The sequence below is a fragment of the Melospiza melodia genome, chromosome 3 (assembly GCF_035770615.1).
Source record: "Melospiza melodia melodia isolate bMelMel2 chromosome 3, bMelMel2.pri, whole genome shotgun sequence".
Classification (NCBI taxonomy): Eukaryota; Metazoa; Chordata; class Aves; order Passeriformes; family Passerellidae; genus Melospiza; species Melospiza melodia.
The window spans coordinates 507,081-523,140 of NC_086196.1; the positions used below are offsets into that span (position 1 = coordinate 507,081).

Consider the following 16,060-nt stretch of genomic DNA (forward strand, 5'->3'; position numbering starts at 1 on the left):
ATCTGGGTGTCTGAGACATTTCTAGGCAATTCATGTCAAATCAAGGACTGTGATTATATTAGCAGTTATGAAGATCTGGGTGACAAAAATAACAAATATATTGTCTTAGCCATAAATATAGGGGTTTATTGATGATACAAACAGAAAAACATGTTTCTTTGGATGATACTTTTAAGAGAATACTCTTATATTTCTTTGCTTCTTTTGGTTTTCTGTAACCCTGAAATAACATAAGCTTAATTCCTTAACTTTAAGACCTTTAAAATTCCACTTTATACAGCTGCCTTTGTTGTGTTCACCTTGCAATATGTCTAAACATTATCCTTCTGTTCCTTCTGTATATTTACAATTTTTCTTTTTAGTCAAGCAGTAATTTTAGATCTGATATTCTGAGCATAGTGTCTGTTAAGAATTTGGTCCAGATTCCATGAGACGCTTTCGCCCTTTTTCTCAGTAATCTTGTTTTTTCTTACACCCCTTTGCTTTCCATTCATTTGAAAGTGACTGAAAAGTGGGTTTTATTTATGTAAATAAATAATTTTTCCTAGAGTATTAGCTAGACTTAAAATTCTAAAATAATTGTTTCGCAAAGGTATAGGCAGAGGATACAAAATTGATTGCTGTAGACATGAGGCCTCCCATGTTCAGAGTACATTTGATGTTGCACAACTCAATCAATAGTTTCTCTATTATTTTAAAAGTCTCAAAGCTGTACATATTTGAAGAATTATTGAAAAAATTATGAAAAAGAGTTAAAGTTGAAAGCTCCCATGGTCAGTAAGTTAAAATTGTCTCTATTTTAAATATGCTGTTTATGTTCTTCTCTCTCTCCTCTCCCCTTCTCTCCCACTAGCTTTTGGTTAATGTAGATCAGAAGCATTTGGTTGAAGCACGTAATGGAATCCTCTCTATCTTGCATATGATCATGTCTTCTGTGACTTTACTGTGGAGCATCCTGCACCTTGCAGATTCTTCAGAGAAAACTACTGCTGCTGCTGCTGCATCCATCACCACTATTAACCTTGGGTCAACTAAGGTCAGAACATCAGGGATAATATCATTGAAATTGTTCGTTAATATCTTCATCAAAATAATTTCAATCCTTTTCCCTTAAATCTAAATTGAATTTTTATGCCTTTGTCCTCATCTACTCACTCACCACAAAAAATAGGCTTTTATAAATGAGTATTGAATATGCTTTTAAGCTAAAATTTATCAGTTCAGTGCAATATGTCACCTCTTTGCTTTCTGCAGAGAAAAGATTTTGAACGTAATGCTGAGGTGCTTATCTAAAAGGCTATGTGTTCTGCTTTTGTATTTCAGAATTTGAGGCAACAGATTCTGGAACTTTTGGGTCCAATTTCAATGAATCATGGTGTTCACTTCATGGCTGCTATTGCATTTGTATGGAATGAAAGGAGGCAAAACAAAAATACTTCAAGGACAAAAGTACGTTTATATTACAGTGGTCACTTCAAATAATGCTAATACTTATAAGTGACTTAGTGTTAGGAAGAAGAAAATTCAGACATTCCAGTGAAAAAAGACAATGAAGTATGGACAATATTTGCATTTCTAATTAGCAACTGTTCTGTCAGGGAGGTACGACTTTAGAATGGGATAATCTTCCTGAATTCCTCAGGGGAAGTGTAGGTGATGCCAGGTCTCTAGATGGACTGTTAAGTGATAAAATTTCAATCCCATGAGGACAGCTGCCTTAGTTTTGGCATAGCCATTGTCTGTGTTGATAATCTGTGACATACATCTGGTTGTTTTAGGTTATCCCTACAGCATGTGAAGAACAACTTCTGCTGGTTGAGCTGGTTCGCTCTATCAGCGTTATGAGAACAGAGACTGTCATACAGACAGTGAAAGAGGTTCTGAAGCAGCCTCCAGCCATAGCAAAGGACAAGGTACGGAAACTCTACAGATCCTGTTGGTTTATATGATGTCCTCTTGAAGCAGCTTAGAACACTGATGATATGGGTACTTCATTGACAAAGCTGAGCACCACAATGTGAACTTTTTCACTATATCTAAGAGGTAAATGAAGTATAACTTTACAGAGGGATGTCTGAAAGGGCATTTTCAGTGTTCTATTAAATTAAGCTATATGTTTAGGCATTGCAGTAACATTATAGCATTGTCAATTTTACCCTGGTGAGGGGAAAAAATCTCCACTTCTTTCTGATAACACAGGTTTCATATCTTTTTCTAGAAGCATCTTTCATTGGAAGTCTGCATGTTGCAGTTTTTCTATGCTTATACTCAAAGGTGAGAAAACAAACTCAATTTTACTTCTGTCATCGGGAAACAGATAATCAACTTGAATATTTTACATCTTTTTGTCATAGGATGATCAATAGTCTGTGTAATATAAATAGTGAAGAAAGAATGGGTTTGATCTGTAGGTTTGTTTAAAAAGATGGTTTATTTTGTGAGTTCCATAGTAGTGCATCACCCTTCTTCCTTCACCTAAAAATCCTGCAGGTAATCTGCCCAAAGAAAGCTGATCTTAATTGTGCTGTAACTCATTCATGCCATTCCAGCTTTGTAATGAAAAGCATCTTTTAAGAATGCTGTTCTTCTACCTTCAACTGTTTCTTAATGAATTGATACAGCAACCTCCTATTAAAAGAAGCTCTAAGGGTGTTGATTTCAAATATCTGACAGCAGAGATGTGATGTAAAAAGAAATTGGGGGAATACCTGAGGGAGGTGATGTTCTCATCATTGAGATTGCTGCTCTCTCTCCCTTAGGATTCCAGTGACCAGCTTAGTAGACAGCTGGGCAGCGCTGCTGCTTCTGTTAAAGGACTCCATACAGGTTGGTCTTCCAGCCCCAGGACAGTTTCTCATACTTGGGTAAGTGCTTCTGATATTTGCAATTTTCAAATATGCTCAAATGTAGGTGTGTGAAATTATTCTGAAGTGTTAGTTTCTAAATCTGTCTCTTACTTTTGACTCGTAAAGTTATTGCCTGAGTTCTGTGGGTCTTATCAAATTATTTTCTTCTCTGAGGAATGGCTACATATATTAAATTTTATATTATAGTATGATATAAGCCACAACCTCACCTTAATCATTATTTCAGTGATTCAGGCTCTTTAAGCAACAGATGTAAGTTTCTGATTTTTCCTAAAAATCAACAACAATGACTATTTCTTAGGTATTTGAAACCCACTAGAGTGGGCTGAATTCTCATCATGGAAACAGTTTGTGGACTGTTAGAAATATAACTTTGAACATATTTTCTGTATAATGCTTCAAGGACCATTTTCTTCAATATTTTGAATTTATCTTCCCTAGTAAACTTGTCTCTGAAGATATTTTTGTATATAATCAAGTAAAACCTGTTCTTGGTAAACTCTTATGATAAAAATTACCTTAAGGAACTTATAAAGATGTTTCCTGGAATATTGATAAGTAGCAATCCCTGTGGGTTTAGTAATTAAATATTGCACAAATAAATGTCTTCAGATTTGTCCTAACTCTGAAAACTGCTGAATAATGTATTATGAGAAGAAAATCCATATTCAACTTCTGTATTTTTTCAGTGTTCTTAATGAGTTCATCATGAAAAACCCAAGTCTGGAGAATAAGAAAGATCAAAGAGATCTACAGGTAAGAAATTTGTTGTATGTGTCTTTTTAAAGTAACTGAACAATAAATCATGGAATCAGAGACCTGGGTTGGAAAGGGCCTTAAAGATCATCCAGTTCCCAGCACAGGAAGGATACTGACCTCTTGGAGCAAGTCCAGAGGAGGGCCCCAAGTTGATTAGAGCAACCTCTCTTAAGAGAAAAGGCTGAAAGAATTTGGCTTGGTCAGCCTGGAAAAGGGAAGGCTTCCAGTACCTGGAGGAAGCCACAAGAAAGATGGAGAGGGACTGTTTACAAGAACATGCAGTGACAGGACAAGGAGGAATGGCTTAAAGTGAGATTAGATTCAGATTAGATATTAGGAAAAAAAATCTGTACTGTGAAGGTGGTGTGGCCCTGGAACTGCTTACCCAGAGAAGTTGCAGTTGCTGTCACTAGAATTGTTTAAGGCCACTTGGATGAGGTTCTGAACAGTTGGTTTAGTGTAAGGTGTCCATGTCCATGGCAGTGGGGTTGGAACTGGATGCTTGAATGTACTAGAAGTATTTGATATGAGTTCTGTAGTATGAAACTACTCTTAATTATCTTCTTGTTATATTTACAATTTTTTGAAAAAGCTCTCATTTTCTGTGAAGATATTAATAACTGATAATATAGAAATTATTTGAAAGCAATTCTATATTTGGTTATATGGATTTTCTACATGTCAGAACAATGAATACAGCCCTTCTGCACAAAGTTCTTAAAATGCTTGGGATTTTTTTTCTACCAGGATGTCACACACAAGATAGTGGATGCCATTGGGGCAATTGCTGGATCTTCCTTAGAACAGACCACTTGGCTAAGGCGAAACTTAGAGGTTAAGCCTTCCCCCAAGATTATGGTTGATGGAAACAACTTAGAATCAGATGTTGAAGGTAGGTCCATTTTCATCTTTATTTGAAACAAAACATTAGTTTTCATGGTAAAATTAATGAAGACAACAGCTTTGCTATATTTGAATGTATGTAAAATTCTTCAGTATTGGTCTAGCGCTAATGTGTCTGGAAAGCTTGTGCATCTTCAAAATACATCTTTTTAAAACATGCTGTAAGTTAAATAATGGCCTGAGAAAACTAACTTTGGACTTTTTTTTATTGTTATTATCTTCATTTAGATATGCTGTCTCCAGCAATGGAAACTTCAAATATAACTCCATCTGTTTATAGTGTCCATGCATTGACCTTACTTTCTGAGGTAAATGTTTCCTTGGAGATAATGAATAGTGTCTTTTAATACACTTCTATATTGTGAAAAGCTTTGGACTAGAAGCTTGGAGAAGGAGATTTAATGAGAAACACTGATGTGAATGGACTCTGGGTCTTGTCACATAAAAGTTTGTTACTAACCCATTGAGATGGATGAGGTATAAAGCATGGCCTTTCAGGTGTGTAGTGTAGCCAGCTTTTTTGATGGTAAGCTTTTTGTGTTTATCTTTGTGTTACATCTTAGTTACTGCTGATAATTGCAGTCAGTCTTTGAATTCTTTCTTTGTAGTTTATTCTCTAGAGTGCTTTAATCAGGAGTTTGTTCTTCTGTGCTTCTAACACTTTAATGTGTTATAAAAATGATGGAATCTTTATACTCTGGATTTGCATGGTACCTGAAATGTGATCACTTCTATCATAAATTGAATGTTCAGTAAAAACATTACATCCACTAAAAAAATGTTGAACGGTATGTTAAAAGCAATTTAAAAATGCATTATAACATATCTTCCTGTCATTTTATAGGTTTTGGCTCATCTCCTGGACATGGTTTTCTACAGTGATGAAAAAGAGAGAGTTATTCCTTTGCTTGTAAATATTATGCACTATGTTGTGCCCTACCTCCGTAATCACAGGTATCTTAAGTTTATTGAATTGATGTAGAAGATGCCTACAGCCCGTAGAAATTTGGATGGTGGCATTTTAAGTTGAAATAGGCATGATAAGGATTAGGTGTCTGTCAAACTTTCTATAGAGCAACAACTCAAAATTGGTTTATGTTGAATTTTTCTTTGTTTAGTGCTCACAACGCATCCAGCTATCGAGCTTGTGTCCAGTTACTGAGCAGTCTTAGTGGATATCAGTATACAAGGAGAGCATGGAAAAAGGAAGCCTTTGACCTCTTTATGGATTCCAGTTTCTTCCAGATGGATGCTTCCTGTGTTAACCAGTAAGACTTTATTTTTCTTGTTGATACCGATGGTCCTTACAAATTTTACGTATTCCATTAACATAGGGACTAAAATTTCCCAATAGATCTTTACAAAGAGAAATAGAGATTTTCTATGGTTTAGATTACCACATGAAATATGAAATTGATATGAGGTATATTTCTATGTACAAATCTATTTTTAAAAACAATTTTCTTAAAATGTAAAAAAATTTGTGAGGAAAACATTGTTAGCATTTTGTAGAAACCTCAAATGATTTGCATTGCAAAAGACCTCAAAGATGGTCTAGTTCTAATACACCTGCCATGGGCAGGGACACCTTCCATTAGACCAGGTTGCTCAGAGCACCATCCAGCCTGGCCTTGAGCACTTCAAGGGATGGGGCATCCACAGCCTCGCCAGGCAACCTGTGCCAGGACATCATGACCCTCACAATAAAGAATTCCTTCCAAGTATCTAAATCTGTCCTCTTTAAAAGTGGGATTACTTTACTTTAAAAGTAATTCCCTCTTGTCCTATCACTCCATGCCCTTGTGAAAAGTCACTTTCAGCTTTCTGGAGGCTCTTTAGGTACTGGAAAGCTGTTAGAAGATCTCCCTGAAGCCTTCTCTTTTCCAGTCTGAAAAACCCCAGCTCTCAGCCTGTCTTCATAGGAGAGGTGCTCCAGCCCTCTGATCACCTTTGTGATCCTCCCATGGACCTCTTCAAAGGAGTCCCTATCCTTCTTATGCTGGGGGTCCCAGTGCTAGATGCAATACTCCAAGTGGGGTCTTACCAGAGCAAGGCAGAATCACCTCCCTTGATCTCTTGGCCATGCTCCTGGTGCAAAGCTGGATGCAGTTGCCCTTCTGGGCTGTGAGCACACATTGGCAGATAAAATTCAGTTTTTCATCTTCATCCACCAGCAGCCACGTGTCCTTCTCCTCAGAGCTGTTCTCAGTATTCATTTTGTGCCCAGCTGGTGTTTGTGCTTGGAGTTGCTCTGACCATTCTGCAGGACCTTGCACTTGGCCTCATACATCCTGAGGTTTGCATGGACCCACTTCTTAAAACTGTCAGAGTCCCTCTGAATGGCATCCCTTATTTTCTTGGAGAAGGGGGTTCAAGAAACAGTTTCAGATCAAATAACACCAAGTAAATGGTACCTTATGAGACAGAGAGCTTGGATTGGAAGTTTTAGCCTAAATTGAAAGAGCAGAAAAAAATTGCAAATGTTCCTGAAAATTCTTGCTTTTTTCTTGCTTTTCTGATTTGTGTATGATTTTTCTCTTTTAGTTGGAGAGCTATTATGGATAATTTGATGACACATGACAAAACCACGTTTAGAGATTTGATGAGTAAGTATTGATATAGAGGTGACTTCTCTGCAGTATAAACATTAAATAAATGAAAAATAAGTGTCTTAAAGAGAATACTTGCTCAACATTTCTTCCAATTTGATTTATTCAGTGTTTTTCATGTTTTCATTGACTATTCATTTCTGGAGCTCCATAAATAACCCAAAGTGAGAGAATTTTATACCATCCTGGCACACAGTGAATTTTGCCTATAGGGCTAACCTGATTAAGCAGAGTGGGTGGGGGTGGTTTTTGGTTGGTTTGGGTTTGAAGATCTGACACTAACTGCTTAAAAAAAATTATTTTGCACTTTATAATTTTTTGAGCATCAATACATGCAAATTTTTTTTTTTTTTAAATGGCTGAACTCTTTCCCCAAAGCCCCTAAACCCAGCCATTATTGTGTATGCTTACAGGGTTTCCTTCAACTTTTACTTTGAATTTCTGGTTACGGATTCAAATTGCAAACCATACATCATCGTAACACCCTCTTTCAAACGCCAGTATTGCAAAGAAAGAGTTATTTGTGCAGAAGGGAAATTGATCAGCTCTTGGCTGCCCTTTGCGTGTTCTCTTCCAGCGCGAGTGGCTGTGGCCCAGAGCAGCTCCCTCAACCTGTTTGCCAACAGGGAGGCGGAGCTGGAGCAGCGCGCCATGCTCCTCAAGAGACTCGCCTTCGCCATCTTCAGCAGCGAGATCGACCAGTACCAGAAATACCTGCCCGACATACAAGGTCAGTGCGTGCGTGTCACTGGGCACTTGTTCCTGTTCGCTGTGCAAGGCTTGTGTGACAGCAGCAGCTGGCTAAATTTTTGTTCCGCAAGGTCAGCGTGAGAGAGTGTTTCCATAGCTGAAACAACGTTTCTGCAGCTTTTGGTTAAAATGTTTTCAGTCTTGAATTACTACAGCATGTGCAGGTTTTGTGGTTGCCGGTTGACTTTAATCCAGATAATTTCTCTGATCTGTCATTTTATTCCTTGATCAATATCCTTGGATACCTGCACAATATGTGTTGACATGAACATCTGAGGTACCAAAACCTATCAATTAGGGAGAAATAGGAAAAATGACCTTTACATTTTGAATTCTTGACTTCTTTTGCTGGTATTTTTTCCTCAGCTCAGTTTATCTGTCATATTTATATCATTGAAGTTTATTTCTTACAATGAACCTTTACCTTAAGTGACTGGGAATGGAAACTGCTTGGATCTTCCTTTTAAGATGATGCTAATAGTTAGCAGCAGCTTTTAGATGTTTCATTTTTTCATGGCACCAAAGGGACACTTTGGTCTTTTCTTCTATATGAAAAATCAGTTGCAGCAACTTTTTTGTTTTATTTGTTCTAGAATCTATTTTTATTTGTTTATATTTATTTTTGAAATTTAGTTATATTTAATTTTAATTAAGAATGTTTGGGTTGTTGGTTGTTTTTTTTTGTTTTTCTTTTCATTTCCAGTTGAGTCAGTAGCTGAGATTACCATGTTCATGGAATAAGATGATTTTACTGGTCTGAACTGCAACATGCATGTGTGCTGGTTGGACTGCAAAATTTCATGTTGTCTGCCTCTGTATATAGAGGTGATCATAATTCAATAAAACCATATCATCCCTTTGTAATTTCTCAAGTGTTGTGATGGTGCAGTGTTTTAATAACAATAATACATCTGAGTTCAGGCTGATTTTGTATTGTTTGGAATCTGTTAACTCCTCCTGCTGTAATGGGTGAAACTCTGCATAAGATAAGCAAAGTTCCCAGATGCACTATTGCATTTATGTAGAGAACCTACCCAAAATAGGCAACTTCACTCTTTATAGGTTTCTCTGTTTTGTTCCTTCTTTGGTGGAGTGGTTATTTCTTTATGTTGACAGAATAAAACCAGTAAATTACTGGAACAGTACCATGGCAGATACTTAAAGTTAACATTTAAAGTAAAGAAGAGAAGGAGAAAATTCTCATTGGAATTATTCTGAACTGAGGGATCCTTCTTGGCTTTTTGTTTCAGAAAGGCTGGTAGAAAGTCTCCGGTTGCCACAGGTGCCCACCCTTCATTCCCAAGTGTTCCTGTTTTTCAGAGTATTACTTTTAAGAATGTCTCCACAGCACCTTACCTCACTTTGGCCAACCATGATCACTGAACTGGTGAGTTGCAGGTGTCATTCATTATTTAGAAGACTGGTGGACATCTGAGACACAGCCTCGCTCCTCCTCAAGATTTTTAATAAAATCTCTTCTAGAGATTGTACAAATAAATGTGCAATGGTCACAAACTGAAAGCTGACTTATTTTCATAGTCCTCATGTCTGTTTTTTGTGATGAAATTTAATATCTGTTAGTTTAGACTGTTTCAGCTGTTCAGCTGTCTCCTGAATTAAATTTGCATTTGCCCTCATTGTTCCCTACTTGAATCCTACTTCAATTTCTGCTTATGTATGTGTACCCTGTCCACCACTCCCACTCCTGCTCTTCTTTTTCAGTGTTCCCTGTTTCTATTTTCCTGGTCATTCTTCTTACAGCAATGGGGTTGAGAATCCATGTATAGGAGTCAGAATCAATGTTTTATTGGCAATTGATGGTCATTCAGGTCACATTGTGACTACATGTTGTAACTAGATTTATACAAGGCTTGGCTCAGATTTCTTCTTTCTCATTTTACTCTTCATAACAAAACAGTGAAAATATTTGTTTCCAGAGTTTCTGCCTGCAGAATCTCCTGTGTTGGCTGTTTGACACACTCTTTTGGGTTTCAGCTTTGGCAGTGGGAGTGGAGGAGAGTGGTTGGTGCATGCTGTGATCCATTCAAGGAACTGAATAACAGAGAAAGCAAACCAGAATCATTGCTGTGATTAATTATATTTTCAATCTGCAGGTGCCTAATGTAGCCCTTGAATAACCACAGAACCAAGCAATAGAAGGAGGAAAGCTATATAAAAGATTTTAAAGTGTGGTGTTTTAGCAATAGATGTATTTAACTTTAAGCCTGTCAATAGTATAAATACTAGAAAACCCATTCTACTCAGTGTGGTCTTCTGTGCTGTGTCCTGGCCTTTACACAACTTACACAGTCTTGGAACTACTTTCAGTTAGCAGGACTGTGGTGCTTCTGGGAATCCACGCCCGAGCCTGACCTGCTCCATTAAACAATCCTTTATTCTCATTTAGTTTAGGTCTTGCTGTCTTTCTAGATAGTGGAGGGGATTAGCCTTTGAGAGCTTTCCTGGCCATAAGAGACAGTTCCTTGTGGCCTTTGTGTTATTCAGGTTATATATAAGGGATGAGAGAGCTTTAAGGTGCCGCTGTCCACTCATACAGGAAAGGAAATAAAGCTCCAAACTATTTGTCTAAGGCTTATTACTCAGGCTTTCCCAAGTCACAGTCCATTGAAAATAGTATTGAAATGTAGCATTTGATCTTCAGGTGCAAGTGTTTTTACTGATGGAACAGGAGCTCACTGCTGATGAAGACATTTCCAGGTAAATGTATGAACTTCCTGCTTGTTTAACTTTATAAAAATTCCTTGGTGTGCTGATGGGGAGTGGAGTAATTCTTTACAATAATTTGTCTTAGAGCTGTTGAGCTCAAATGAGAAGGACAAGTAAAGGCTAGTTCAGCCTGCAGTACCAGGGACAGACTGTTCAGGACAAAACCAAAGAAGTTTTGCTGTCAGATTGATCATAAATCACTAAAGGAAATTATAAGATACAATTGCAATTACAAGTCTGAGTTCTTACAATGCCTGCCAGACTAAAATGCACAGCTGCTGCAATTAAATTATGTGTGGCATGACTTACACCTTTTCTGTGTCATACACTTATTCTAAATAAGACTGATGCACCTTTTTCTTTGTCTAATTGAAAGCATAGTTCCTTCTCTTATTAGGTAAGTGAGATTGATAATTTTTCTTGTTTTATTATCCATTTTTATCTCCTCTGTTTTCTATACAGTGTGATCCAATTTCAGTCATTCCAGGAGGAGAGGCAGATTTCTCAAATGAGCCAGAGTTATTTGCCCAAGTTTTGCTCACTTTTTTCCTATTTTTTTTGTTTTGTTTTGTTTTTTGGAGAGTTTTTCCTTCAAATGAAGTAATAGCAACATGACTGACAATTTTAAGCTTCCTCATAATTTGAATATCTGGGAAGAAGATACAGTGCAACACATTCATTATACACTGACATTTTATCACATATAAGTATAATATATATATATATTTGTATATATGCATACAGAACTGCACTCATGGCACAGACTTGTATTGGGATTCAATTTATGAATTCAGGATAATGCTGGTAAATAAAGAGTTGTGTGTAAAGGCAAGTAAGAAAAATAAGGTTTTCAATGTGGCAGAAGGTCGTTCTGACTCACTTCCCTTCTGTAATGTATTTTAGAACTTCTGGCCCATCTGTTGCTGGTTTGGAGACAACTTACACAGGTGGCAATGGTTTTTCCACATCCTACAACAGCCAGAGGTGGCTGAACCTGTATTTGTCTGCTTGCAAATTTCTGGACTTGGCTCTAGCTTTACCATCTGAAAACCTGCCTCAATTTCAGATGTGAGTAGAAAACATTGTCATTTAAGTTTTTGGATGTTTTTCCATGTCTTTTGGTAAAATTTTAGCATATAAAAGTGTTTGGTTTTCTGTTTCTCTTCTTTCTTTGGACTTCATCCAAGGCAGCCCATGCTTCACTCCCTCACCGTATCTGAGTGGCCCCCAGGGGAAATGATGCTGCATATCAAATTAGTTCAAGCTGGTTTCATTTCGCCTGTGGCAAGAGATTTGCCACACTTGAGAGATCATTAGTAGTAGTGATTTATTCAAGTATTTTGTTTTTAAAGTTCTTAGTTGCAGTAAAGCCTAAGAACTCAAAATACACCCACCCATCTCAGTGAGTAATGCATGAAATCAGAGCACTGCATGTCATGTCAGCATGACTTGCTTGAATTGCTCCTGCATAGTCTGTCTGGAAAATGTGGCAACAAACCTTCACAGAAGGGGGATCCCATAGGTTTTTATTGGTCAGTAGTGTGTACAAACTGCTTCCTCAGTGCCTCTGCAATCCTGTTCCATTGGGAAAAAAATGAATGCAAAACAACTGGCATTTGCTGGAGATCCTGGGAATGAGAGGCCACAAAGGACAAAAGAGAGTATTGTGCCTCTTCCTTTTCACTGCACACTGGTGGCTATGTGAGGGCTGCTGTCCTGGCACAGCTCTGTAGACATTTGGTCACCCCTAATTGTCCTGCAGTTCAAAAGACACTCGTGTGGGTTGGAGACTGGAAGGATTTGTGCACACTGTGTCAGGCTGTGCCCTGTAGTATTTCTAAATCTAATGTTGAACATTTTTTTCATTTATTTTTTCTTTTGAGGGTTGACTTGGGTTTCTTTTTTCCTCTCTCTCTTTCTCTGATACTTCGCTAGATTTCCTCATCCACTCATATTGTTGATTGCTCAAAAAGCCTGCATGTTCAGTACGGATAACATCTGCTTGTGTTATCTCATGGCAGGTATCGCTGGGCTTTTATCCCAGAAGCATCAGATGATTCAGGCTTGGAAGTCCGAAGGCAAGGAACACACCAGAGGGAATTCAAGCCCTATGTGGTGCGCCTGGCAAAGCTGCTGCGGAAAAAAGCAAAGGTATGGATGGTGCTTTCTGCTTTTGCTTTTCACTGAAAGGTTTCATGTACAGTAACACACAGCAGTGTTTGGGTTTGAATATTTTAATTTTTTAACAATGAAGAATGAAAAGGATTTTTTCTAGTGTAGGAGATTCCAGCTGGAGGAATCTCAAGTCAACATCAGGCAAAAAAAACATGTAAGTGTAGAAAACAAACAAACAAAGAAGCCCCAGAGTGAATCAAACAAACCACAGAAAAATTTATAACCTGCTATGCTCAAAAATATTATGATCACTGACTTTGGATTTCTAAATTAAAAGTATTATTTAAATAAAAAGTAAAATATGCTCCTTTATCTGATAATAACATAAACACTTAACATAAGATCACTTGCAGATAGCCAGTCATATATGTAGATACTAGTCTGACTACCTACTTTTTTGAAGTAGAAAACCAGTTTTGTTAATAACAATCAAAAATTTTAAAAAACTGTTGCATTCTTAAACATGACAGAAATAAGAGTGTTGAGACTGAGCAGAGGCTAGAGCTGTGATGAACAGAAGAAGGCAGGAACAGTTCTGGGGAAATCTTGGCTGCACAGTTGGTAGAGTGGGAGCAGAATGAGGGTTGTCATTATGTTGGTGCATGGGATTTGTTAAACCCCAGTTTGTGGGGTTGGAGGCCTGATCTGCTGATGAAGCCAATGGAAGCCGGCCAAGCCCTGTCCCAGGGAGATCCCCTCTGCTGCCACCAAGTAAGAACTGTCAGATATTTTTTCTACTCCTGCTGTGAGGACAGAGCCCCCCATGGGGGCAGTTCACTGGGAAATGTTGATGGGTGAGCCAGGGAAGCAGGGAGGAAGTGCAAAGCCATATGGCAGAAAGTTTTGAAGTTTTATTCTCAGGTTTCTCTGTGTAGATGGCTTTGTCAGGTCTGTAACAGTGGCAGCTTGCTGTAGCTACTGCATTTACAGTCTCTGATGTCTTCAGTGAGTAAAGGAACTGCTGAGATACAAGTGGCTGCATTAAATTTATGGATCACTTAGTGGCAGGCAGATCTGAACTATTGAATCGAGGCTCACAATTATGGGGGATAAAACTAGTGTCTGAAGCGTATCTGCATTTTGCATTTTATCATTTTTTGAACCATGAAGATGAGACTAAATTTCTCTTCTTGCATGTATAAAGGAGGAATGAGTCTTAACTGCCTGCTCCTCAGGCATAGCCTCTAACCCTGCTGTTCAATGTGGTAGTATCTGTTAGAAAGTTTTCACACTCCAAGTAATCTCTGTGCATGAATTTATACATCGTGTGTGATTTATAAATAGACATGCTGCTGGTAAGTACTGTATGCTGAGATAGATGCCTGAAGTCAGGACTCCCACAGTATGCTTCAACAATTCAGAAAACTTCTTGGAATTTCTGGAACCCCTTAGTCATGGCAGCAGTTGCACACTGAACCATAGGTAGGTGTATAATGATGAGATAAACACAAGGTAATGAATATTGATTTCAGGCCATTTCCTCTTTATGCAGAGGAGAATACTATTACATATAGCTGTGTGGTTTTCTTAGAAAATAACTACAAAAATTGAGTGGATCCTTTTTTTCCTTCAGGGCATTCTGACTCATGTTTATATTCATGTAGTATGGTGTTGCTCAAGTTCTGTTATCTGAGGGAAATGTGCTTAAAAACCTCCTTTGGCAGTGCTGGAAATAAACAGAGGCACAAACTGGCAGTGCTGGTTTTCTCTAGTAGTATCTTGGCCACTCTAGCTTGAGTCTGCCATTTCTGGATCACAGATTTGTTGGGGTGGGTGAGTTTCTAGCTGAAGCACAGCACCCAACCAAGCAACCGCACGGCCTTCACGGCAGAGTATTCTTCTCATATTTGAAATGCAGTCTGAAAGTTCTCCTCTTTCCTTCCACAGGACAAACAGGAGGACTTTAAGACGGTGGTTTTGGAGGGAATGGAGATGGCCAAGCATCAGGTGAGGGTGGCCTTTGATGCTTGAGTTGTGAAACAAGCTTGCCATAATAATACCATCACCTCAAGGCCCTGGGCACTATTTAGCATTCAGTACGAACTAAGAGAAATCAGATTTTAATAGAACAAAGCTGAGAGAATTTTGAGGTATAAGAACCCTTATTTTTATAGATAACTTTAATTAAAAAAATTAAAAGCTTTAAATTTGGTTTCCTGTACAAAATATATTACAAAGAGCTGATGGTAGTTCTAAGAAGAATTATGATTGCAAATCATTATAAAATTAAATTGTGAAGTAATTTTAGTCAAACTGCAGGTGTGAAACACAATCCCTGGTTGGTGTCCATCAAATTAACTGTTGTTTTAAGCATCCATGGAATTAATGGTGTTTGCTTAGCTGATACTGCCATGAGGCAATGGCTTGGACAGGTTGTACTTCATTGCTCAGAGCTGGAATTTGCACATGCACCCCATTTGGTTGGCTGCTGTGTGGCACTGACACTTGCTGTGTGCTGGGGACACATCCCGTCACCACTGGGTAATGCTAAGCATTGCACAGAAACACTATGGAAGAAACTTCTCCTCCTCAATACAATTATAAGTTTTTTAAGGAGAAACTCTAAAACTTAGTAGCTTCATTTAAAGAAGGTCGCATCAACAACTCCTTTTATATTGGAAATTTAGTCTTCCCATTGCTGTGGTTTGGTGTGAGCCTTTCTTTTCAGAAGACTTGTAAAGCTCAAATAGTGGTCTCCTGTGCCAGGGAGCCAAGCCAGCAGATACATTCATACTGAATTTAAACCTAATTGGGGTTTGCAAAATGGATGCCCTGTAGGCTTCTCAATTGCAGGACAGTTGCTTCATTTAAAGGGCAAAACTTGTATTTGTTTAAGTATCATGTCTTGAAAAGAAAATCTATTTGCTCAAAGGCTGTGCAGTCAGTGATCCTTACCTCATCCTCTGCTCCCATTGCTGTCCTCTCCCCTTCATTCTTCTTTCATTACCAAGAGGACCCCCTGCCTCAGCCACAGGTGCTACCAGGACAGTGGGACAGGGCTGGGCCACAGGTGGCTCTTCTTGGTGAGGCCTTTTGTGCTTCTTTTCTCCTTCCTTGCAGAATAAAATCCAGTACTGCTGGAATTCTCCTTCATGGTAGAAGCTCTCTGTACTGGTTTGTCAGTAACAGAACAAACAAGGTGTTTCTAGTGGTGATAGTACCTAAGTGTCTAGATTGGAGCATGGTTTTTGACTCAGAGATAAAGGAAATAGGGAAGAACTGTCTAAGAACCTGGATGTTGGTGCTCAGGTACTTCATATGCAGATATTC

The 16,060-nt window shown here is 38.2% G+C and overlaps 1 protein-coding gene across 1 annotated transcript in view; it reads left to right on the forward strand.

Annotated features, from left to right (window-relative positions):
• The window catches only part of DOP1A (DOP1 leucine zipper like protein A), a 60,358-nt gene that overhangs the window by 42,924 nt on the left and 1,374 nt on the right, over window positions 1–16,060 (forward strand). Inside the window, exons 23-39 of the mRNA XM_063150570.1 lie at window positions 854–1,036; window positions 1,324–1,449; window positions 1,779–1,913; window positions 2,219–2,274; window positions 2,760–2,864; window positions 3,557–3,623; window positions 4,374–4,518; window positions 4,758–4,837; window positions 5,374–5,483; window positions 5,648–5,797; window positions 7,074–7,135; window positions 7,716–7,868; window positions 9,139–9,275; window positions 10,551–10,606; window positions 11,519–11,683; window positions 12,637–12,766; window positions 14,678–14,737. Of these exons, the coding sequence (XP_063006640.1) occupies window positions 854–1,036; window positions 1,324–1,449; window positions 1,779–1,913; window positions 2,219–2,274; window positions 2,760–2,864; window positions 3,557–3,623; window positions 4,374–4,518; window positions 4,758–4,837; window positions 5,374–5,483; window positions 5,648–5,797; window positions 7,074–7,135; window positions 7,716–7,868; window positions 9,139–9,275; window positions 10,551–10,606; window positions 11,519–11,683; window positions 12,637–12,766; window positions 14,678–14,737 (1,920 nt within the window). The remainder of the gene's footprint in view (window positions 1–853; window positions 1,037–1,323; window positions 1,450–1,778; window positions 1,914–2,218; window positions 2,275–2,759; window positions 2,865–3,556; window positions 3,624–4,373; window positions 4,519–4,757; window positions 4,838–5,373; window positions 5,484–5,647; window positions 5,798–7,073; window positions 7,136–7,715; window positions 7,869–9,138; window positions 9,276–10,550; window positions 10,607–11,518; window positions 11,684–12,636; window positions 12,767–14,677; window positions 14,738–16,060) is intronic.